The sequence below is a fragment of the Gorilla gorilla genome, chromosome 8 (genome assembly GCF_029281585.2).
Source record: "Gorilla gorilla gorilla isolate KB3781 chromosome 8, NHGRI_mGorGor1-v2.1_pri, whole genome shotgun sequence".
NCBI lineage: Eukaryota > Metazoa > Chordata > Mammalia > Primates > Hominidae > Gorilla > Gorilla gorilla.
This window is the reverse complement of record NC_073232.2, coordinates 56,511,006-56,536,777: the sequence shown is the minus strand read 5'-3', so window position 1 is coordinate 56,536,777 and position 25,772 is coordinate 56,511,006. Positions and strand designations below refer to the sequence as shown.

At 33.6% G+C, this 25,772-nt stretch overlaps 2 protein-coding genes across 10 annotated transcripts in view; one reads left to right on the top strand and one right to left on the bottom strand.

Moving 5' to 3' along the window:
- Window positions 1-23,977, top strand: part of PHYHIPL (phytanoyl-CoA 2-hydroxylase interacting protein like) — a 70,121-nt gene extending 46,144 nt beyond the window's left edge. For all 3 annotated transcript variants that reach the window (XM_019035263.3, XM_004049446.4, XM_004049447.4), the window contains exons 2-5: window positions 12,138-12,334; window positions 14,320-14,494; window positions 16,424-16,541; window positions 22,894-23,977. In XM_019035263.3, coding sequence (XP_018890808.1) covers window positions 12,170-12,334; window positions 14,320-14,494; window positions 16,424-16,541; window positions 22,894-23,428 — 993 coding nt within the window. In that variant the 5' untranslated portion in view covers window positions 12,138-12,169 and the 3' untranslated portion in view covers window positions 23,429-23,977. The remainder of the gene's footprint in view (window positions 1-12,137; window positions 12,335-14,319; window positions 14,495-16,423; window positions 16,542-22,893) is intronic.
- FAM13C (family with sequence similarity 13 member C) overlaps window positions 23,959-25,772 on the bottom strand; it is a 123,910-nt gene continuing 122,096 nt past the window's right edge. For all 7 annotated transcript variants that reach the window (XM_019035262.4, XM_019035261.4, XM_019035260.4 and 4 more), the window contains one exon: window positions 23,959-25,559. In XM_019035262.4, the coding sequence (XP_018890807.1) occupies window positions 25,436-25,559 (124 nt within the window). In that variant the 3' untranslated portion in view covers window positions 23,959-25,435. The remainder of the gene's footprint in view (window positions 25,560-25,772) is intronic.

The following is a 25,772-nucleotide window of genomic DNA, read 5'->3' as shown; positions in this document are numbered from 1 at the left end:
AAACAAGCCCAGGAATTATAATCACAGAACAATTAGAGATTTTAAGATCCAAAATCGGGGTGAAATGCCATTTGGATACTATGGTTATTGGGGAACTTTGCTTTTTTAACCATCTTTATTAATGAGATTAAAAAACTGTAAAAAATGCAGGTAACTAGGAGGTGCTGTAAGTATAAATGTAAGAGAAATAATTCAGAAAGCGGGGCTTAAGGATTAGATGCATAGAAAAGAGGTAATAAAAGCGAAATATTCTTTAAAAATAAAAATGAGAGACCTGTGGAAAGAAATAATACACCAAGCAGGGTGGCAAGCTATAAGGTTAAAGGAGACCTTAAAGGCAGGAAATTAGATGTGATCTGCAAAGTGATTTAGTTAAAAGAAGCAACAAAACAAAAAGGAGGAGAGCATATTTGAGAGAGAAGCATGAGGTAATTTAGAGATTATTTATACTAAAATATCATCACATAAAAATTAGGACATTATTACCTTTCTCAGTATGTATGGATTTACTCAAAAATACTTGAATATATCTGGACACTAATGAATGTCAGAAAAGTGGGGGGGTTTCAAAAGAAAAAATTCATTAAAGATTACTAGAGGCACTGATGTTCTGGAGTGAGTTAGAAAAGTTATGCATTAATTAGACCAAAGGATAGAGTGAATTGATAATTGCATTTTATATTAGTGCATTGTTAAATCATATAACATTTATTGTCTACTACATGCCAGATGTATTAGATGTTTTATGTGGCTGCATAACCTCATTTCATACTCATTTACCCTATGAGGAAACAGGCTTACAGGATTGTTAACATTTACTCAAGGTCAAACAACTCCATGTAGCATAGCTAGAATTCCAACCCATGTCTGTCTGACTAGTAGGCGCTCTTAGCCACTCTGTAACTAATCATTGTGTACTTATGTATGTGGGATATAGCTATCAACATAGGAAATTCATTGGGATATTAGCATAATGGAGGTATGTAATTTGTGATAAATGTTCAGAGGTTTCCAAACAAATGCAGTTTACCTTACTGTAAATGAAACTTAAAAATTTGTACGGGCCTTTGGCTTAATTCAGAGATCTGCCCATGGGGTTCTATTACTTTGCTCTTTAACTTTGTTCGATCCTTCTTGGATCAGTCTTGCAATTCATGCTTGTCTTTTCCTGAATAACATCTATGTTTTGCCCTCTTTTGAGTGCTATCTTAATATGCCAGCCTATTTCTACCTTTCTTGTGCAGGGTAGCATAATCTTTACTTTCCATTATACCTCAGTCCCACACCTTGTTGTCTGTTTATTTCAATACCTAAGATACTTATCCTCAGTTCCTAGCTTACTTTAGTTCTGAAAGTTGGATATCCATAATTGTAGTGGTCTTAAATCTGTAAAACACATATGGATGGGAAACCACTGAATAATGTAAATAAATATGAATAACGATGATAAAATAAAAATAATAAAAATAACTGAGTTCAATGATATTAAAAACATAAGTCAGTTTAACTATTTTTTTTTTGAGACAGGGTCTCTGTCACCAAGGCTAGAGTTCAGTGGCATGATCATGGCTCACTGCAGCCTTGACCTCCCCAGGGTCAGGTGATCCTCCCACCTCAGCCTCCCAAGTAGCTGAGACTAGGGGTGCATGCCACCACACCCAGCTAATTTTTGGATTTTTTGTAGAGACAGGGTCTCACTGTGTTGCCCAGGCTGGTCTTGAACTCCTAGGTTCAGGTGATCCTCCCACATCAGCCTCCCAAAGTGTTGGGATTACAGGCATGATCCACTGCACCCAGCCCAATTGCCCTTTTTTGTAGATAAATAAACTAAGGCTCAGAGAGACTAAATGATGTGACTAAAAAGTAGGTAATTAAAGAAACATGCAAATCTATATTTTTCTTCCAAGTCCATGGACTTTTCCATTACTGTATATCATGCTGTCTCCCAGTTTAGTTTCTTATTGGGCTTCTAGTTTGAATATTGTGTTATACGGGTGAATGTTATGTTATATGGATAATAAATACTCAATGTATAATTTCACATGGTACTGGGTCTTAGACTTGTTTAATTAATTCATTAATTCCTAAAGTCTAAAGTTAAATTGAATGAGCTTCTAAGAAAAATGTATGTTAACCTACACCTTTGCTGATTTTGATGCCCATGGAGAAGAGTCTTACCCAGCCACAAGGGAGGCTGAGGTAGGAGAATCACTTGAGCCTGGAGGTTGAGGCTGCAGTGAGCCATGATTGTGCCTCTGCACTCCAGCCTGGGCAAGAGTGAGACCCTGTCTCGAGGAAACAAAACCAAAACAAAACAAAACAAAACAAAACAAAACATAGGAGCAATTGAACTATATATCAAAAGGGTTTAAAATATCAGTTCTTGGAACTAGTGCCAAGTCATAGAGAAGTTTTCATTGGCCTTCTGTTAAATTAGACAAATCCAGAAAATTTAGTGAGTTCTTCATAAAGTTGAATTTATTCACTTTAACACATTGTATTATTCTGAAATTAAATATTTCTACATTTGATGTTAAAATATAATTTTTCAAATTACGTTGTAATTATAATAGAATATGGTTTTCTTTTTGCTCTTCACAAAATCAAAACAATTCTCTTATTTTTGTTGAAATTTTGGTAGTCTGTTGAATGAAAAGATTGAGAAATATTGACTAGACCTCTAAAGCCATACTCAGAAAGAGGAGTATATAAATCTATAACATAAAAATAGTAACTCTGCTATTTACTCTTATCTACTAATATTATAATAAACTGCATAAGAATAATCTGGTGAATGCTGCCAGAAATGTCAAGTTAAAAAACCAAAAAGGATGAAAAGTTTAAAAGTCTGATAAAAACTTACTGTTTTTAATATATATTAAAGAATTTCCAAGTAAGATGGTACTTTTGGGCATAAGCATCAAACTATCCCCTCCATAAGACCTGGGCCAAAATGAGTAAGAAATGAAAATAGAGGAAAACTCTTCTTAACAATAAAACTTATGTAAGGATTCCATCAACATTATACTCCCTGAGTAATATGTGTCATATAATTTATCCATGGAATCCCATTGTAAAAGTTTGTATTCCTCCTCCTCCTCAGAAAACCACACAGTATTGCAGGAAAAATAGTAAAGAAGCTCTTGGAAGATCTGTGCTGTCACCCTGTGATTGGATAGAGTGAAGGATGAACAGCTAGCAGCTTCACTTGGAATTTTCCTTGTTGCCATGGATTAATAATTATTGAAAGCAGATATGCTAGGGGCCACAGAAAGTGAAGCTCTATCTCCTGATGGTAATGAGGCTTACCTCTAAAGTGATTAAGACACTTCTCCATGGGAATCAGCAATTCAAGGGAAGAATTCAAACTTAGTTACAAATTGTAACTGGAAGAAAAAGTCAGACCAGGCAGAATACTGGTAGTAGAAAGCCAGCCCCTGATTAGTAGATTAACCAAACCAAGAGAATAAACTAATACGAAGTTTCTTTGCTGTGATTCTCCATATCTCTAGTTCTTTTTTCTCTTCACAGACTTTAAAGTCTCTTAACTAGAAAAATGAAACTTATATAACTACCGCTTCAGATTAAAATCTAAGAGGAAAATTTTAATAGCATCCTCTTGTAGGAAAAGAGGAGATTTAAATAGGATCCATCAATCCTATGCTAGACCTAAAAACAAGAAGTTTCTAGGTCTTCCATATGATGAAAAAACAAAATGAGACCTACCTAAGAAAAAACAAAATGAGACCTATCTATGAAACAATTCTACAGAGAAATAGGTGGAGGAAAATTTACCAATAAGAGTCAGAAAAATGACAATTCTGTGTTTTTTTAACAGTAAAACTAAATTTTATAGATTCTGATTTGTGTTCTCAATAAAATTCAAGATTGGGTTTAATGAAACAAAGATGAAAGATTAGTTAAGATAATAAACTAGTATATAAAGAGACGTAATTGAGAACAGGAGAGAACATTAGAAAATTAATAATGTTATACTAATTTTAAAATTCCATTAGTAGCAAAGAGTGGAAGCCACACTGGAAGAAAATCAGAGAGATGGGAGAAACACTTAGAATTTTTCTTTCAGAATGTAAAGGAAAAGATACAGATGAAAATAAATGATGATATACATGGAGGACAGAAACAGATCCAATATACAGATACTGGTGGTTCCCAAAGAACCAAACTGAATAATCAAGCCTTTATTCATGTATCGGAACAATACAAGCAAGAGACAAAAAGAAGGCCCCAGTGTTTAATTTCTTCCCAGAGAACTGCACCAGGCAGGAGTCAGGTGGATGTAATGAAAATGGTTGTGGTGGTGGTGGTGGTGGTGGAATCATTGCCAAGGAGGAGTTAGAGTGGAGAAAAGTGCCTCAGCCAATCCACCCTACCCCGCTTTAAGAAAGTGTTGGCAGAGGTGTCCTATAAGGAAGAGGTACCTGGGCTAGGGAATGCAGTTCATTTTTTAATAAAAATTTTAAAATTCCTCTAAAATCTTAAAAGTATGCCATCAGAAATTAAAAGTAAAAGTATTTCAGTTTCTTCATTTTACATATGGAAGGTTTGATAAGTATTTTTTCACTCTTGATATTGAAGAAAAATAACTTCTAGTAAAAGATGGGATTTATAACTTCCAAATTACGGTAGAAAAGAGATTTCAAAGAAAATACCGTCCATATAGTGAAAGACAGAAACTAAGGAAAAACAAGGAATGTAAAAAATAATATCTCATAGACAAGAAGAAGCAATGTAAGTTAAATACTCCTAATAAAAGGCAAAAATACTCAAATTTAGTCAATATAAAAGATGCACCTAAAAAGTTACTTTAAAAAGATTTAAAGCAAAAAGTGAAATAAGATGGAGAACTAACAATTATTCCACATGCATACAAATTAAAATAAAGCGGGATGCAAAAGTATTTGAAGATGTAATTAATATAGGTCTCAGTCTATTTTCTGTTGGTATAACTGAATACCCAAGACTGGGTAATTCATTAAAAAAAGAAATTTACTTTTTGTAGTTCAGGAAGCTGAGAAGTCCAAGGTGGAGGGCCTCTACCTAGCTGGCTTCTGGTGAGGGTCGTGTGCTGTGTCACAGTGTGGTAGAGAAGCAAGGCAAGCAAACATCCAAAGAAACATGCACTAGAGGCTGGGCTAACTTTATAACGACACTCTTTCTCTGAAACTAGTCCCCTTTCTGCTAGGGTGAGAACTCACTCCCATGAGATGGCATTAATCTATTGATGAGAGCAGAGCCCCCATGATTCAAACACTTCCCACTAAGGCCTCACTTCCCAATGCTGCCACCTTGGGGACCAAGCCTCAACATGAGTTTTGATGGGGACAAACCATAGCAATATATTATACTTATTAAGTAAGATAAACTGGTCATTTTTAATTTAAAAAGCTGTAATCCCTAATGAAGACATAACTCTCAAGTACATATACCTCACACTATGGCATCAAGATATGTAAAGCAAACATTTGAGACACATAAGGAGAAATTAGCTGAAACACAATGGTAGAAGAAAACCTCAAGAAGGCAAAAACAAAATAAGGGGAGTATCTGAATAGTTTTCCTTTTGTGAATCATGCTTTTAAGTCAGAACTCTTTGCTTAATCCTAGTTCCCAATGATTTTCTCCTTTTATTTCCCTAAAACTTTTATTGCTTTATGTTTTACAGGTTTTGATCTATTTTGAGCTAACTTTTGTGTAAAATGGGAGGTTTAGGTCAAGATTCACTTTTTGCTCTTCTAAGATAAAATAAGATTTTAATTTTTGCCTATTGATATATATATATATATATATATATATATATATATATATGTTTTAAATAACAGTATATAGAATTGGTAAGGGTGCAAAAAATGCGCACCCTAAAACTGTAATTGGGAATACAGATTGGTAAAAACCAATGTGATTCAACATTTGCACTTCTTGGGATTTCTTCAAAGATAAAAAAATAGATATGCCCCCAAATGTACTTAGAATAGTGTTGATTAAAGTCTTATTGCAGGAAAACACTGGAAACAATCTAAATGGATGACTGATTAATAGAATAGAATACAAAAAGATTGCAATTATATGTAGCCATGTGAAAATGTGCATGATAAATTATTAAATAAAAAATAGGTTACAAAACAATACGTAAATGTTATTAATAAAGTGATATTTGTTTTTTCCTAAAAGTTCCAACAATGTTCAATGTTACCACTAAGAGTATTTTTATTTTGAGAGTTTATTGTAAAGCAGAGAATAGTTTCGGTGTTTTGTTGTGGTTACTATTTTGAGTTTTATTACTATCTTAGTTTTCCTTTCACTGAATTTTAAAGTATTACAATATTTCAAAGTTGTTTTTAATGAAGAGGAAAGCAGTTTTCCCTCAGCATACTGCATCTCTGACTTTGTAATGGAAGTTATTAAAACATACATTTGTTTAAACACACATACACGTAATTACAATTATAAAGTAGTCGTATCTATTCTTTGTTAGAGGCTTTTTAATCACTAAAACTTTAGGAAGGAAATAAAACATGAGAAAGTTGCTCTTGACTGCTACTTTTAAGGGAGGTGAACCTAACACCTACAATTTGTTTCTTAGAAAGATGGCTTAAGGCTTATTATTTAAACTAACTACCATCATTACCTTTGCAAACACTCTTTATTTCGATGGAGTCATTTAGGCCCTCTTAGCTACTGTAACTAAGATTTTAGGTTGGCTTTTATTGTAGCACTCAAGGAAAGATATTATGTAGAAGAAAAATTATTCATTGTTTTCAAGGCAAAACTGGTGGGACTAAGGAGCAATGGTGTCCAGAATATGATCAAAACAAGGAAGACTTCAATAAGTTAGATATGTTCTATTACAGTATTTGCCAGAGCACATCTGGTTTATTAAGAGACTATTTTAATTCTTATTTCAGATAAAACTGCTTTTTTGGATTAATCAAATTGGGGTATCCACTTCATGCAGTAATCTTGAAAGCCAAGTAACTTTTTTTACTGATTTATCTTTCATAGAGGGAAATACTTTACAAATCTCAGATTCTAAGGAATTTAGTTAAAATAAGAACTTTGATAGTCTCAGTATGAAGCTATTAAAAGAGAAATATTATGTGGTTATATGTGTATATTGTATATTCATCAGGTAAATACACATATATACATCTATAACGAGAAGAGAATTATTATGGTGAATGATTTCTATTGTGTAATATGGCCCTAAATTAGAATAATAATTGTAATTAGTAGTGTTTGTTTAAAATCGACTTTTTAATTCTTGAGAGAGAAGGGGAAGAAAAGAAAAAATATGGAAGTGTGAGTAATCTCTACTATGGAATAGATAATTTATAGAATATATTTTTAAAAGAAAAACCTCAGCCAAATTAAATTTAAAGTTTAATTGAGCAATGGATGATTCGTGAATTGGGCAGCCCCCAGAATCACAGCAGATTCAGAGAGTCTCCAGGGATGCCATGTGGTCAGAACAAATTCATAGACAAAAAAAATAAATAAATAAATAAAAGGAAGTGACATACAGAAATCAGAAGTGAGGTACAGAAACAACTGGATTGGTTACTGCTCAGCATTTGCATTACTTGAACAGTTTGAACACTCAGCAGTGTGTGAGTGGTTGAAGTATGACTGCTGGGACTGGCCAAGACTCAGCCATTGTTACAGGCACATCCTCTTAGTTAGGTTTTCAGTCTTGTTTACCTATTAAGTTAGGTTTCAGTTCATCCACAAGGACTCAAATATAGAATTACGGAGTCTTTCTCAGGCCATATTTAGTTTGCTTTAACAATATTAACAGTAATTTACTGATACATAGGAATTCATAAATTCACCACAACAACACTGGTTTTTTTATGCATAGATTGAGGTATGTGATTTTGAAGGTAGGTGTAAAATGGGCTTATTATCCTTTTGTATACTTAAAATGTTTTAGTGAGTCTAAATCCTTTCAAGTTTCTCTTGATACAGAGCTTATGATATGTACTTATGCATCTTCCTAAATACATGAAATATTTTAAAATTGCTTTTTTTTTTTTTTTTTTTTGAGACAAGATCTTACTCTGTCCCCCAGGCTGGAGTGCAGTGGCACAATCACAGCTCGCTGTATCCTTGGCCTCCTAGACTCAGGTGATTCTCCCACCTCAGCCTCCCAGGTAGCTGGGACTACAGGCATGTGCCACCACATCTGGCTAATTTTTTGCACTTCTTGTAGAAACAGTGTTTCGCCATGTTGCCTAGGCTGGTCTCTAACTCTTGGGCTCAAGCAGTCAGCCCGCCTCAGTTTCCCAAAGTGCTGGGATTACAGGCACGAGGCACTGAGCTGGCCAAAAATTGCTTTCTTGAAATGTTTAAAAGTCACATTTGAACTGAGAGTGAGGGGATACATTTTAATGAAATTGTATCTTAAGCTTTGTACCTGTGAACCCAAAAGTATCTGAGACAGGTGTTAATCAATTTAAAAAGTTTATTTTGCCAAAGTTAATGATGCTCTGGTGACCTCAGGAGGTCCTGACGACATGTGCCCAAGGTGGTCAGGGTACAGCTTGCTTTTATACATTTTATGGAGACATAATTCATCAAGGAATACATGTAATATTTACATTGGTTTTATCTAGAAGAGCAGTTAAAACCATGATGGGGGGGCGCTTCCAGATCATAGGTAGATTTAAAATTTTCCTTATTGGCAATTGGTTGAAAGAGTTATCTGTAGAAAGAAATATCTGGATTACTAAGGGGTTGTGGAGACCAAAGTTTTATCATGCAGGTGAAACCACCAAGTAACAGGCTTCAGAGAGAATAGATTATAAATGTTTCTTATCAGACTTGAGGTCACAGGCAGTAAAGGGTTAAATAAGAAAGCAGGAGATAAAGCACATTTTTAAAAAATATAAATACATGGTAAACATTAGAAGAAAAAAACAATTTTTTTCCTAAATACTAAAAGAAATGAGAGGAAAAGTAAACCAAAGAAAACCCAGGTAGAGGAAGACACACAAGCACAACATAATGCACACAGTAATTGAAACATAAATATGATACATTTGAGAACAAACATCAGTAATATTAGTAAATGTAGACAGGCCTAATTCACCTATTATAAGTAGAAAAATCATTTTTAAATTTGGCCCTGAAGGAAAAAAATCCAACTGTTTGCTCTATAAAAGAGAGATACCTAAAACGTGGTGATTCAGAAGGCTAAAAAAAGTCAAGGAGAGAAGCTATGCAAAGCAAATAGAAGTAATAAGAAAGCAGGAGTTGCCATCCTGATAACCAGACAAGAATTCCAGCCAAAAACACAAAGAAAGACACTTTTAAATCATAAAAGCCATAATTCACAGTGAAAGTACAGCACTTAATATTTATGAACCAAGTTCTAAAGCACTCACATTTAAAAGCAGAAGCTATAGGAGATGGAAGGGCACATGATATTGAAGTATCATGGTGATAAAAGATTTAACACAGTACTTTCAGTCCGAGACAGATAAAATGGACAAAAATGAGGAAAACATACTAAAGAATTGAATTGATAGATCTTATAAATCTATCTCTATCTACATTTATACCTATACCTTTAATCCCTGATAGTAGAGAATGTACCACATATGGAACATTCACAAAAATAAATATTAATTCACAAAGCATCACTAAATTTCATAAAGTAGAACAATTACAGACAACACTTTGATCATATGCAGTAAGTAAAGCTGGAAATTGATAGCAAAATAAAAAAATTAAAATGTACCTCCACCTTGGGGGGAAAAGTTCTATTAGTTCTATTAATAAAGTCTTGAGTGTAAGAGGAAACAAAACTGAAATTACAGAATTTCTTTTTTAAAAATTATGAAAACCCTATGTGTTAGAATCTAAGATATGCCTAAAGTACTGGTGAGAGAAAGAGGATAGGTTTAAACATTTATTACCAATGGGGGGCAAAAACACCGCATGTTCTCACTCATAGGTGGGAATTGAACAGGGTGGCACTTTATTCCTAAACACTAAATTGTATATTTCATTAGAAAAATATTCTCTTACACAACCAAAGTATAATGATCAAAATCAGAAAATTACTACTACCCAAGTAAGAAAGTTGCATAAAAGTTAATCTAGTGGTTTTGTTAAGAACTAGTTAATCTAGTGGTTTTGTGATGAGTAGCTTGAAAATGAAGATTTTTAATATAACAAATTCTTTCTAGGCTTGAGCTTTATATTGTTCCCAGTGGGAAAAATATAATTTGAGCAAAAGTTTTCGCTTATAATAACAGTAACATTTTTTCTCTCGAATTTTAACAATCAGAATGAAAAAATCCAAAAAACAAAGTATTATGTTCTGTGAAATAATCATTTGTGACTTTAAGGTTGAAGAAGATAATGATAGTGGAAGTTTAAATGCAAAAAATATTAATAGTATCTTAGATAGTGTTACTATATTGAAATTGTGTTTCCATTAAATTGAATCAAATGCAAAATAGCTTTATTTTTATCTACATGATCCTAAATAACAATTGTAACTATTTTTTTTCACTCAGTTGTGAAATTATGTGGACATAGTTATAATGCAGATGAGTTCTACAGAAATTCTATCAGAGTTCAGAAAGTTTTTCGTTACTATTACTGATGTTTAAAGACAAGTGGGACAGATTAATGGGTTGAAATGTGAGCTTTTCAAAATAGTACAAAATTACTAATTGCTATTGTTTGAGTGTTTTTTGCCTTTCCTTTTCCCAAGGCCATTATAAGGATTTCACTTGATTTCTTCCCTGCTCTTAACTTTTGAAAAGCTTTAAGCTAGAAGTAATTTGGGGATTCTATGTGACCTGATGGGGAGGAAAGTAAAGGTGAAGTAGTTTTTCCAGGAGTTTTGTGGAGAGGAAATGTGGAGAAATGGGACTGTGAAGAAAGTACATAGGAGAAGAAAAAAGGATTTTTAAAAGTATTGTTCAAGAAATAAAATCAAATAACTTATTTTAAAATTAGTTTTTGATTGCCTTTGAGTTCCTCTGGCTACAACGCAGCTTGAGATGAGACAACATGGGTCAAAGATTTAATGAAGTTGGGAACTGTCAAAAAGTTTGTATCAATGACTGTCATGGAAATGTAGGGGAGGAGAAAACAATCTAATCTGGAAATGGAAGGTATTACCACAAGGTGACACTCACTGTTGTTTTTTTGTTGAATAACATTTTATTATGTTAAGGAACAAGTTAAGTAATTGATTTATGGCCTAACATTTTTTCTTATTTGAATAACATTTTTTTTCTCTCTCTTGAGGCATTGAACATTATGTTGGCCTGGGGAAAGGGAAGGTAGAAAAAAATGGGGTAAAATTTGATTCTAATATGTCTTTCCTATATGTAAAACAAACTTGACATGTATTTTCTTTTTGTCCTATGATCCATCAAATCCTGCTCTATACTGTTAGCCAAATTGTTAGCATTTTCCCTAAGTGGAAGTGTAATCTTTAAAGTAACTAGTTGTCATATAAATTCTTCAAGATTTTAATATCAGTCACTATGGCAGTCATCTTTTTTCTTTTAGCCTTATTTGTTGTTTCAGCTCTCAAAATTAAATTCATCAAGATTCCACAGATAAAACATTTCTAGAGTTATCCTTAACATAGTAACTTGTAAGTGAATGGTCTTCAGTATTATTTGTATATGTAGTAAAACCATTACATGCTGTTTCTCTATATAATGCTTCCAAAATGAAAGAGGAGGGGGAATTTTTATAGACTGTCACTGCTAGGTCATGGACTTTTAAAGAAATGTTTCCTTCATTTGGATGGGCCCTTTCATTATCAACATGTCTATGAAAGTATCTGGCTTAAAACACCTGATATTACTTTAGAGCAAAATTGATTGGTCATGTAGAAAAATAGGCTCTTGAGGCTTTTTAGAGGGAACCTAACCATATAAAACTAACATGTCATAGATTAGAAAGATAGAGTGTCAGTGTTTTTGTGTTCACTCTGTGAAAACAAATTGGAAACATCAATGGAAAAAAGTAAAGATGATAAGGAGTAAGTCATCTCTACTTTTTATTGGTAATAAATCCATTAATTGGGAATAAATTGGAAAATCCATTAATTGGAAATTAACTTCCTGTGCATTGTTTTCTTGCAGGGAACAAATCACAAGACAGTGGCATAGCAGAGATGGAAGAACTTCCTGTACCACATAACATCAAAATAAGCAATATAACGTGTGACTCATTCAAGATTTCATGGGAAATGGATTCAAAATCAAAGGATCGCATTACACACTATTTTATTGACCTCAACAAGAAAGAGAACAAGAACTCCAATAAATTTAAACACAAGGTAAAATCTAACAAATACTCATGCTCATTTGCATCTTAAAACTTTCTAAGTATGAGGACATTTTAAAAGAACGAATAATATTCTATTAATGGCTTATGTGATGTATTTGACTTGGGAAAAAATAAAGATTATATGTAACTCTAAAACCCTATCATTCTAATAAGTTTTGTAAGAAAATGAAATGCCATGCTTTTTGTTAGAAGATAATTTTCAAAAAAAAGGTAAAATCATGACTATCATCTAGATGTAAAAATTAGTTTACCTTAAAGATTTTATTTAACTTATTAACGAGGAAACCGATGAGGTGTTATAACCAGTTCAAAGGGTAATCCAAAGAAAAGACTCATTTGTAGATACAGGTGTAAACTGGTATGGAAGTCCTGATGGGAGGGGTGAAGAGGAGGGTTGTCCTCCACTGAACATAATTTATTTGTATGTATTTAGACAAGAAGAACTGAATTGTTACTAGTTTCTACAAATTATAGAATTGTAAAATGGCTTCCATAACGCAGACAGATAGCCAGAAGAGGGTGCTATGTGCAATGCATAGTTTTCCAGTGAAGCACACATTTTTTTCTATAACTGCCAAACAATGAATCTGATGCAGTTTATAAACTTCAAGGTATTTTAAAAACACTTTAGGGCTAAAAATTGCTTTAAGTAGTCTGCTGTCTTTTGCCTTTTGTTTTTTGTTTTGAAAATGAAATTTTTTTGTCTTTTGCTTTTTAGTTTTGAGAATGAAAATTATTAACTTTTAAATGTTTTTAGATATATAACACTTCTCTGATATTTATTCACATGTCATATATCTTTTCTGATATATCTCTCTTTCCAGAAGTATCTATAGAGAAATTAACAGTTATCTGCTTTAAGCATTCTTTCTTATGTTGCAGTGTTTTCACTGATGATGAAAATCTGATCTATTTTTAAATATTGATATTAAGTTTTAACTTGGTAGATACTTTGGAACTTTCTTATCTTACCTAGAAATATTACTTTTATTAGATGTGCGATTATACATACTAAAGATAAGTGAGGATCATACATACTACAGATAAGTGTGAAAGAGGGAGCAAGATTGAGCAGTCATTATTTTTTCTGAGTTCCAGTTCTGATTATGCTTTCAGTGATGGATATTCTCTTTGCTGACATTTGCTTTGTTGATATAGCTTTGAAATCTTAAATTTCAAACATTAAATGATGAATTGTTCGAGATTTGACCCTTTTTCTTCACTCTCCACTTGGAATACCATATCCTTGGAAATGTAGTGAATATTCAACTAGCAGATTTAATTAATCACTTTACTAAGCATTTTTTAGAAATACGTAAACTTTTCTGTGACACATAGACTCTATATTTGAATGAAAGTGAAGCAAAATTTCATATTTTTAGTGTTTTCTCCTTTAACCTGTAAAATATCAAGTAATGGGCAGCTTTAGTAAAATTATTGGGTAGTATAAGTTAACCAAATATAATATTTTGAATACTATTGAACTTTATCTTTTATGTCTCTGTTTTTTAAAAGTTTTGTCATTTAGTATGAGAATGTTGCATTTTGAGGAGCATATAGTGTACAGAAAAGAACACCATATTAGAAATCAAGAAAACTGGAATCCAAGTACATTTATTTTATTAACAAGCTGTATGACCTCTAACTTGTCTCTTGATAAAGTTGGGCCTTAGTTTTTGCATATGGCAAATAAGAGATTTAAATATAATAATTGTTAAGTATCTTTAAGCAGAAAAATTCTGTTGTCAGTCAGGAACTTAATAAATTATTCTCCATTGTTTACAGTTGATTAAAGTTATACTACTAAATTAACTTCCTCCTTTTCCCTCCTTCCTTCCCTCCCTCCTTCCCTTCTTCCTTCCCTCCTTCTCCCTTCCCTCCTTCCTCCCTTCTCCCTTTTCTTCTTTCTTCACTTCCTTCGTCCCTCTCTGTCTCCCCTCATTTTTCTCTCTCTCTTCCTTCTTTCATTCCTAGGATGTTCCCACAAAATTGGTGGCAAAAGCTGTTCCCTTGCCTATGACTGTCCGTGGACACTGGTTTTTAAGCCCAAGAACTGAATATACAGTAGCAGTGCAGACTGCCTCAAAACAAGTTGATGGTGATTATGTTGTGTCTGAATGGAGTGAAATTATAGAATTCTGCACCGCAGGTAAGAGAACTAGGTACAAATATAGAAAAGCTTTAATTGTTCTGGGAAAGCTAATTATAGAAAAATATTTCTTTTTTGTAATTATAAAGTGATATATATGACATTGGTCATTTTTTGCGTTGTCAGTAGCATTGTGTAACAGAATAAACAATGTTGTATTGATTGGAGGAAGCTGAAGTTCTCAGTAGAAAAATCTGAGTAATGGCTTCAAATCACTTTTTTTCTATATCCATAGTTTTATTTTTTCAAGATGAAAGCTATGCAAATAAAAAGGTATGCAGTTGGAAAATATACTCAGCATAATTTTTTTAGCTTCATTTTGAGAGACAGAGCTTTTTTCTCCTTCTTTTTTTTTCCTTTTTCATTTTCACCGGTACTGAAAGACAGAAACTAGGAAAATCCTTCTCTATTTCAGCTGAATGGAGGCAGATCTCAGTGACTGTCCCTAGCAGAAATGTTACTAGATTTTTCACTGGAGTACTAGAAGACCTTAAGAAAATCTGCATTTAAACTAGTGTCCTGTATACATATGTGTGTCTTTGCTTCACTCGAAAGTACCTCAAAGCCATTGTTTTGGGAGGTTTGATGTGGAACTGAACCTTAATATTCCATTAGATTGGAAACATTACCATTCATCTCACTCATATATCTATTGTTTACTTGTTCATTCAAGAAACAGTCATTTATTGAGCACTTCAGTGTTAATGGGATACCATATCTCTACCTGAGTACTCCTGTCATCCTTTCCTTTTGTCTTTTAGAAAGAAACTTTGTTTCCTCCTGTTCATCAAGATGACTGTTTCCTATAAAAAATTATAGAGAGAGGCTGAATCTACAAGAAAATTAAGCTGTTCAAAGCTCTTGTTTATCAGAATAATTTAGACTTTTCACATAAGCTTTGTCAATAACCTTGACTCTAAGTTTTGATAAAGCTATTTTGTGTAAGTTGACTTTTAATCTGAACATCTAATTCATTCAACACTAATTAAGCCCATACTGTGAGCTAGGCACTGTACAATGTATTGGAAATAAAATAAAATAGAATGCCACAGGCTAATCTACTTCTTTTCTAGCTTATGACAGGGTTTAAAACCCTGTGCTTATCCCAGTCTTAAAATGCTAATACTTACCATAATAAATCATTATTATACATATATTTATCTCTTCTCTTAGATTGTCAGTTCTTTTTAAGGAATAATAATATCTTTTTTATCTTTTAACTTGATCATCTAATTTTGCATAGTACCTTTTACATCATATGTTCTAATCTCAGTACCTGTTTATTGAGCCAATGAAGCAGTGAGTAAACAAACTATGTTGCCATGAGCAATTTAACTAGGTTTCTTCTGTTTAGAAATTCTTACTAATCTTTATATGCCAAAATGTTTCCCTAGTTTCTGGTGTAGGAGTTAAACAGCAATTCTTAAACAACTTTCAAAACAAAAAGTGGGTTAAAAAAATCAGATTTACTTTGACAGGTGCTTTAGAGTTTCAAGCATCTTGTGTACCCAAGTCTTATGTACTCATTATTATTTTTGCTGTCCAACTTTTCTATTGATTGCAGATTATAAGCTTCTTTTATTCAGTTTATCAACTGGTTGAAGAAAAGCTAGTATGGTGCTAATGGATATTACTTGGGTTATGAAAATTTATTTAACTTAATTTTTGTTTCAGTATCTCTAATTTCAAAAAATGGAAAAATGCAAGCAAAGGTATTCTAAGAAACAACCATAAACCATAACAAAAATATTTTTGTAGAAAGAAAAATGTGCCACACAGACAATGAATATTTTCTTTTTTAAATGGAATTTCCTATTTATTAAGTTGAATTCCCTAGAGGTGAATTTTAATAATCTTCAATTTATTAAGTATATGGTTGGTACTTTTGGTGCAATATTTTTAATAACAGACTTTTTGGGTTTTTTCCAGACTATTCAAAAGTTCATCTAACACAATTGTTGGAGAAGGCTGAAGTGATTGCAGGACGCATGCTTAAGTTTTCTGTTTTTTATCGTAATCAGCACAAAGAATATTTTGACTATGTTCGGTAAGATTCAAAAATATATAGTGATTTGTTTTACTAAATATAGTTTCAAATTCTAGGCTCAGGTTTCCCTTGACTCTAGTTTTGTCGAATAGCAATTCTAGATTTCTTTTCAAAATAATGATACGGAATTTTATTTTCCAGAAAAATTAAGTAGAAAAAGATCATGGGATTTTTTTCTATTTCACTTAGATTCCTTTCCATAATCATTTGTGATACCAGTTCCCGCCCATTTGACTAGAGGATCTTAAACCTGTGGTATTTAGATTGATGAGCATTTCAGGTACACACTCGTCCTGCTGTCTGCATCATACTGACTACTAATTTTTTCCTCTTTTCATGGGTCTTTTTAAGACATTGAAAACGAGAGGATAAAAGAGTGACAGTTTAATGAAATATTATGGTGAATCAGGTGGGATTTGCAGACTCCTACCTAAGTAGAAGTCTTTTAGCTGTTGTATTAGTGTGTTTTTCAGGCTGCTGATAAAATGTACCCGAGATTGGGCAATTTACAAAAGAAAGAAGTTTGTTGGACTTACAGTTCCACATGGCTGGAGAGGCCTCACAATCATGGTGGAAGGCAAGGAGAAGCAAGTCACATCTTACATGGATAGCAACAGGCAAAAAGAGAGCTTGTGCACGGAAACTCCCCCTTTTAAAACCATGAGATCTCATGAGACTCATTCACTATCATGAGAACAGCACAGGAAAGATTCCCCCCTCCCCATAATTCAATCAACTCCCACTGGGTTCCTCCCATGATATGTGGGAATTGTGGGAGTTACAATTCAAGATGAGATTTGGGTGGGGACACAGCCAAAAGGTATCAGCTGTTATCTTGAATTAATTATCATGAGGATAATCTCCTTTGTTTACTTTTAAATTCTAGTGATTTTACTAGAATTTCTAAGATAGCCTATGTTTATCCCTGGAAGCAGTTCCTGAGAAGTTAAAAGAACTCTATCCTGCAGGTAGTTTTTATATTTACAGCACTTTAAATTTGTAGAAGAAAATTTGAAGAGAATAAATAGCCAGATGTTTGTTTTGTGTTTTAAAAGCCTTAGTCTAACTAAGGCTTTTAAAATGGCAAATGCTATATAGGTTGTAAAACTTCTTCCACAGCATTCCCTATAATTTATCATTTTAAAAGCTTCACTTCAGACTCTAAAGCATTCTTAAGTTGACAGGACTATGTATGAAAAATATTTAGGAAACTTTGTTGTTCTTTGTATTTGTTTGTTTGAAGACCACGGTTCCAGATTTAAATCAGCTTCAAGCTGTGGAAAATGCAACAGAAATCAGAGAGAGAAGAACACACATAGGCATCTGTGTTCTTCAAATTAAGTACTTAGCAATAGAATGTATTTTTATATATTTTGATGGTGAAAAAATATTCCTGCCATTTGTTTGAATATCTTATAAATACAGAGTTTAGTCCTTAATTTTCTCAATTGGTATGTACCCTAGAGTCCATATATTTCCTGGTAGATACCATTCACCTAATTTAGAGAGTACAGACTGATAGATATAACGTAAATTATTGTGCTTTTCAGTTGTGGATTGGCAATGACCATATAGACTTAGCAAGGAAGGTGTTTCTTTATACAGATGCTCCTTGACTTGCAATGGGGTTATGTCCTGTTAAACCCATTGTAAGTTGAAAATATCAAGTTGAAAATGCATTTAATACACCTAACTTACAAAACATCATAGCTTAGCCTAGCCTCCTTAAACATTTTCAGATAACTTACGTTAGCCTACAGTTGGGCAAAATTATCTAACAGAAAGCCTATTTTATAAAAAAAAAAAAAAGTGTTGAAAAGATCAGCATTCAAAGTACAGTTTCTACTGAATGTGCATCATTTTCACACCATCATAAAGTCAAACAATTGTAAGCCAAACCATCATAAGTCAGGGACTGTCTGTATTTTTTACGCATAAAATTTGAAAACAAAAAAAAACCCTCCATATTTCTGTTGTCTTTGGTAAGAAATACATCAAAAGAATAAATAATTACATCTTTGATTTTAGGTTTATATTCCTGGAACATTGTCAATATCTATTTTAGGTGGCCACTGGAGGGCAGTATCTCTCTGTGATTTTTCTCTGTCCCTTAGGTGGGAACTGGCCTTTGTTTTTAGGTCCTTTAGTAATCTAAAGTTTGCTTTATCTGTTTTCAAAAATGCTTCCAAGAATAAATAAATAAATAAAGACAGAGTGCCTAGAAAATGGATAATTATTGTGTATATTGCATGATTTTACTCCCAGCTACCAGTATGAAAGCTGTGTTTACTAACAAGAAAATTTACCTTTGTTAAGTTTTCCATAATGATAGTTATAAAATCCATGTAAAATATGTCTTGGTGCAATACGTATAAATAAATATACTTTCCACAGAGTGGTATAATTTTTCAACATTGCTTTTTTAAGAAGCCTTATTAAAAAGTAGTAGACATAAATTCCATGGATGTTGATTTTCTTTTTGTCATTAACTCTAATTAAGACACATTTCCTTGATTAAAATCCATTTTAAATATCATCTTGTTATTCAGAATGCTTGAATAGAAAGGAAACTTTCAATTACTGGATACACTTTCCAAAGTTTATAATCCATTTTGAATTATGAAAAACTGGATAAATTCTTACTCAGTCCATAAGAAATCAACTCATTTTGACCTCTTCCTCTAGAAATGAATTCCTAAATGAACATTGCTTTCCCATACTCCAAATGAAAACACCACTTTCTCTCTTACCTCTTGTTCATATTCACTAGGTAGTCTAATTGTCCTTAAAACTCCTTTTATATCTGAAGGGTTTCAGGAATTCACTGAGATTGGTAGACATGTATAGGAATTCCTCTACCTCTGGTGTCAAATTGTATATCCTCAAAGTGTAGGTTCTAGTACACATTTTCTGTTTATATATATGTTGCTGTTGTTATTTCATGTAATTGCACTTATAGATCCAGACACATATCATAGATATTTGGATTTTGTTAATGAGACTGTAACAAGGGCGAGAAATTTTGAACAGGGACAAGATGGGTAGATACTCTTTTCCTTATTTCTCCCACATCTATCTATTGTTTACTCATTCACTCAAGAAACAGTCATTATTGAGCACTTCAATATGTTAATGGGATACAAAGATATCTCTTTTGTCTGTGCCAATGAGCACAGACAAAAAAGAAATAAAGAACACCAGAAAAAGTATGTTCCCTTTACCCACAGGATTGGGAAAGAGACTGAGATGACTTTGAATACAGAAACCTTTTAGACAATAACCACCATACCCCAGGCAAACAGTATAGGAAAAAAACAAACCAACTGTAGTCCCTCATGTACCAGCCAAGGCTAAGTGAGGAACCTAGACCTCTATCCTCTCACATCTGTAAGGGGACACCCTTCTCCTTCCATCCTCTGCTAGGGTGGTATCAGAGAAGCCTGAATAGGGAGCCTGGATTTTCCACCACTGCCCAAAGAAAATGAGGCTTGCCCTCATAGTGTGTGAAGCCACATGTCAAGTACTAATGAGACACCCCTTCTCTCTCTGACCTAGGGTATGTTAGCACAGGCTTAGTGGGAGCCTAAACTCCTACCTCCTCCAAGTAGTAACTGACCCCCTACCCTGTGTCACCGGAGACTGAGTAGGAAACCTGGACTTTTATCCCCATCTGACATCAATGAAGTGACTACCCCATACTCTTCACCCACTGGTAGATAGTCAGGAGGAGGCCTGCTAAAAATGCTAGATTTAAATATGATCCAGAATATAATAACATAAAACTTAAAATGTCCAGGATACAAATGGAACTCAGGTATCACACCAAGAACCAGGAAAATCTTAACCTGAATGAGAAAAGATGATCAAAGGTACAAAAACCAAAATAATGCAGATCTTGGAATTATCTGACAAAGATATTTAAGCAGCCACCATAAAAATGGTTCAAGAAACACATACTAACACACTTGAAACACATAAAAATGGAAGCAGCAAAGAAATAGAAGATGCAAAGAATTAAATGAAAATTTTGGAACATAAAAACACAGTAAGTAAAGTCAAAAGCCAGATAGACTCCATGGATTCCACAGCAGATTCAAGAGGACAAAGAAAAAAATCAGTAAACTTGAAGATAGAATAGAAATTACCCAAATTGAACAACAGAGATAAAACTCACTGAAAAAAATATATATCAGTCTTATGGACATGTGAGACTATAGCAGATCTAATATTCATGTTGTTAAAGTCAAGAAGGAAAAGAGAAAGAGGGTGGGGCTGAAAAAGTATTCATAGAATTAATAGCCGAAATGTTCCTAAATTTGCCAAACAACATAAACATACAGATTCAAGCTGAGAAAACCCTAAATGAGATAAACCCAAAGAAATCCATGCCAAGATATATTACAAACTGAAAACTGCAGGCCAAAGGAAAAAAAAAAAACATTGAAAGTGGTGAGATACAAGACACCTTATGTATAAGGAAAAATAAAACAATTTGAATGACATCATCATCAGAAATTACCTAGCAAAAGAAAGTGACACAATATTTTCAAATGCTGAACGAGCACTGTCAACTGAGAATCCTATATCCGGTGAAGATATCCTTCAATAATAAAAGGGAATTAAGATATGCTCAGATGAAGGAAAACTAAGGGGATTTGTCAACAGCATATCTATCCTAAAGGAAGTTTCTGAAACAGGAAGGAAGGAAATAATAAAAGAAGGAACCTTGGAACATCAGAAAGAAAAAAGAACAGTACAAGTATAGGGTCACATCTAGGATAGCACACATTTATTTATTGTGTTTCCTCATTCTCTTAACTGTGACAATTTTTTGGTCTTTCCTTGAATTTGCATTTTTAATACGCTCCCTAGGTGGTTTTCAGGTGGTAGAATTCGAGACCCATTGCTGCTAAGTTCAGAGGCAGATCCAGGCATTTCACTGACCCATAAACTCTTTAAGAAGCATGTTGACTGCGGGAACTTTCCCTTACTTGAGTAGTAGCTTGAACTTTGCTTCCCAAGTCGTGCTGGTCAGGGACCCAGCAAAAAAAAAAAAGAAAAAAAAAAAGGCGGCACACTTGGGGAATTCTGGAGAGAATTTAACAAAACTACCCGTTCATAGAGGTGTAGTCAGGGTTAAGGTAACAAATAGGGGATGCTAAAGGAACCAAGAACTAGCACTAGCAAGACTTGAAAAGTTTTACTCTTCATGGGAATGAAAGGGAATAGGAATTCATCCAGCAGCAGCAGTAGTCAGAGATACATAGTTATGAAGAATGCAGCCCTGCCAGAACCACAATGCCCTGAAGCATGGAGGAAATACAGGAAGACATACCCAAAGCTTTACCTCCTCCTACTCTATATATGCTGGTGCCTCACATTGGTAGAACTGAAATGGAAGTGGCCAAGGGATAAGGAACTGAATGATAGAGGAGTCCCAGGTCACAGTGGAAGACTGTGGTGGAGAATGAATGGATTTGGGGGGTGAGGTAAAGCGGGAATAACCAGCACTATTTTAAGCAAAATGCCAGAGAAATAACCTCATTACTGTCCTTGGGTTAAAAAGCCAAAACAAGGGCTGAGCGTGGTGGCTCATGCCTGTAATCCCAACACTTTGAGAGGCCGAGGTGGGCGGATCACAAGGTCAAGAGATCAAACCATCCTGGCCAACGGGTGAAACCCCATCTGTAGTAAAAGTACAAAAATTGGCTGGGCATGGTGGCACATGCCTGTAGTCCCAGCTACTCTGAAGGCTGAGGCAGGAGAATTGCTTGAACCTGGGAGGCAGAGGTTGCAGTGAGCCAAGATCGTGCCACTGCTCTCCAGCCTGGCAACAGAGACTCTGTCTCAAAAAAAAAAAAAAAAAAAAAAAAAAAGCCAAAACAAAACACAACGCTTTTGTGCCAGTATAAATGGACAGCACTCATTTTATGACTAAATCTATCATGCTTTAAAGAAACATTCAATATATTTGACTAACCAATACCTTTAGTTCAGTTTTCTCTTCAGAAAGCCACTTCTGAAACCCAGTTGGCACTTTTAATGTATGTATGATTTTACCTGTAAGTTTTCTAATTCCAGTTTGATTTTTCTGGCCAGGAAATTTACATTATTATGTTAATTTAATACAAAGTCTCCAAGGCTTGTAGCAGATCATCCTTACCTTAAGGTCAAAGCTAGAATACAGCCGTCTATAGGTAATATGTCAAAAGATGTTGTCCCCTTATTCTGATAGTAAGAGAGGTATTCAGGCCTTTAACAGTAGATGTTTGACTTTTAGGCCATTCAAATATATAAATCAGTGGGTTTACCACTATTGTATTAAGCAGTGACCACTTGTTTTCTCTTGCAGAGAACATAATGGGAATGCTATGCAGCCATCTGTCAAGGATAACAGTGGTAGCCATGGCTCTCCTATCAGTGGAAAATTAGAAGGCATCTTCTTCAGCTGTAGCACTGAATTCAATACTGGAAAGCCACCCCAGGATTCACCTTATGGAAGATACAGGTTTGAGATTGCCGCAGAAAAACTTTTTAACCCCAATACTAACTTATACTTTGGGGACTTCTACTGTATGTACACTGCTTATCATTATGTGATTCTTGTTATTGCTCCTGTGGGATCACCAGGAGATGAATTTTGTAAGCAGCGCCTTCCTCAACTAAATTCTAAGGATAATAAATTTTTGACCTGTACAGAAGAAGATGGGGTGCTGGTTTACCACCATGCCCAGGATGTCATTTTAGAAGTCATTTACACTGACCCTGTGGATCTTTCTCTGGGCACCGTGGCAGAAATCACTGGTCATCAGCTCATGAGTTTGTCTACTGCAAATGCAAAGAAAGATCCCAGCTGCAAAACCTGTAATATCAGTGTTGGACGTTAATGCCCACTTTTCTTATTCTTACTCAGCCCCTTTTCCTCCCTTAGAAGCATTGGTCCTCTGTTGTCCATTTTCATCACCAGATGTTTTCCACTGAAGCATGCACATGCCACTGTCACCAAAAACAAACTACTACTTTCCAAATTTCATTCAGAGCCATTTTAGTGTTTTCCTATTCCCTACCCCTCCCACTACTTTCAATGATGAAATACCCTAAGTTCTGCTTTTGACACTTTATTGCCTAGATGCTGCAATGTTTTTATGTTTCCTTTATGCCAAACATAACAAAACAGTTATATAGACCGCTTTAGCAAAGTACACAATAATGGCTTATAAATGGTGTTTAAATATGCATTCATTTTAATCTACTGAACAAATATTGGGATAACTCCAAACCGCATGAAAGGGTGTAATTGCAGCATGAGTTAAATCTTGAAGCCTAGAATTGTCAGCACTTCCAGCTTCTTGTTTGACAGTGTTATTTATGTTATTTATATTAGCTAACAGGAAACAACTACTGTGTTTCAACATAATAAATATAATAGAAAAATATTTTATTTGTATTGTTGTATAAAATATTTACAATCATATAGAATATATAGAGTTACATTTTAATAGCAATTGTGTACATGTCACGAAACCATTTCCCTTATCAAAGATGTAATTTGTAAACCTCAAATAGTTGTGTATCTGTCCTGTTACAAGTAGATGACTTCAATTAAACAAATTTATGAAGGACATTATTCTGATTCATAAAAGTTATAAAATATTAGGTAAATACAGAGAAAACAATAAGCCTCTGAAATAAGTCTGTTTCTGAAATAGTCAATAGTCTTCCCATCCAAACTATAAGAGAATGTGAATTTCTTCAACATCATACTTAAACGTTACAGAAAATAGAAATACAAACAAGGTTGGTACATGAGAGAAAATGTTGACCTTTTACTTCCTTTTACAAAAATGAAAATAATAAACATGTTTTCATATAAAATAACACAAAATGATATACACTAAAGTTGATGAACCAAATAAATATTCTGGCTTCTTTTTCAAGGTATCAGGGCAAACAATTTCCAAACTTTTCATTTTGTACAGAAGGACGAATAACTACAGCTCATGGGAAATGTTTTGACTTTACAAAGTATAGATGTTGGAACATTAAGAAAAATGTATATTCCCAATGAAAAAATAGTTATAATCTTATAGTAAACCAAAAGATTAGCAATAATACTATGGACACATTAGATTATATACTACAGACACATATCTATCCAAAATACCTATTTTAAATTTTTAATACAATATTTTATTTTAATATAAACATCTGTCAGTTATAGACAAAGATAATAATTCACAAAGTACATGCTATCAGAATGAACTTTGGTAACCAGAAATGTAAAATTTCAAATAACAGATAAAATAATGTTATTTTTATAGAGAAATAAAAAAAATAGTAACACAATCTAGTTTATTTTAGGGTACTGAGAGCCTAGCAGACTTAAAGGACAAGGTAGTAAATGTTTTATCACTCAAAAATCCATTAGAAGTTTCAAATAAATTACTTTCTTGCTAGCTGTATTCCTTCCTACTTGAAAAGCGAATTTCTTTTCCTCCTATGATTGATTTTTTAAAATCATGCTCTTTTCCATACATCAACATAAACAGTCTTTGGATACTAAATAAACTTTCCCTAACAAGTGTCCTAGCTATGTTATTTAGATTTGATAAAATATTATACGTTTTTAAAAATACTTGTATTGACTATGAGTTTTCTGCTTGGCATGGAGGACACTGAATTTTTTCCCAATTATATGGCTACCTGTTGTATTCTTCCCCCCTTTTAAATCCCTTCTCCTTGTATATAATTAAACTTGCTATTCCTTCTTAAAAACAGCTAATACTACCACTAAAGTGCTTCCATTTTCATTGTGTCAAAACTACTTAGCAAGGATGGCAGAGGAAAATAAACTTTATATCATGGGTGAAAGTGATCATAACATTTCCTGAACCTCAAATAGTTTTGGCCACATCTTGCTTGCTGATGAGGACCTCTAATAGTCTCAGTTTGGCTTTTATGTGCTTATATTCATAATACTCATCTGCCATTGGTATCCTATCTTCCTTTTGTGGACTTCTGCAAAACAAAAATACATTTGTTAGTTCACAATGAAGTCATTATTTAAATATTCTTTTATAATTCATACATAAGAAAGTATACTGTAACAGCCTCCACTTGGTTTTTGCATCATGTCTTCTTTTCCTTTTCACCTTCATTCACTCCTTCTTCCATGTGTTACTAAGTTTCTAAATAATAGTAACCTTTGAAAACTTGAATGTCATAAGTGTT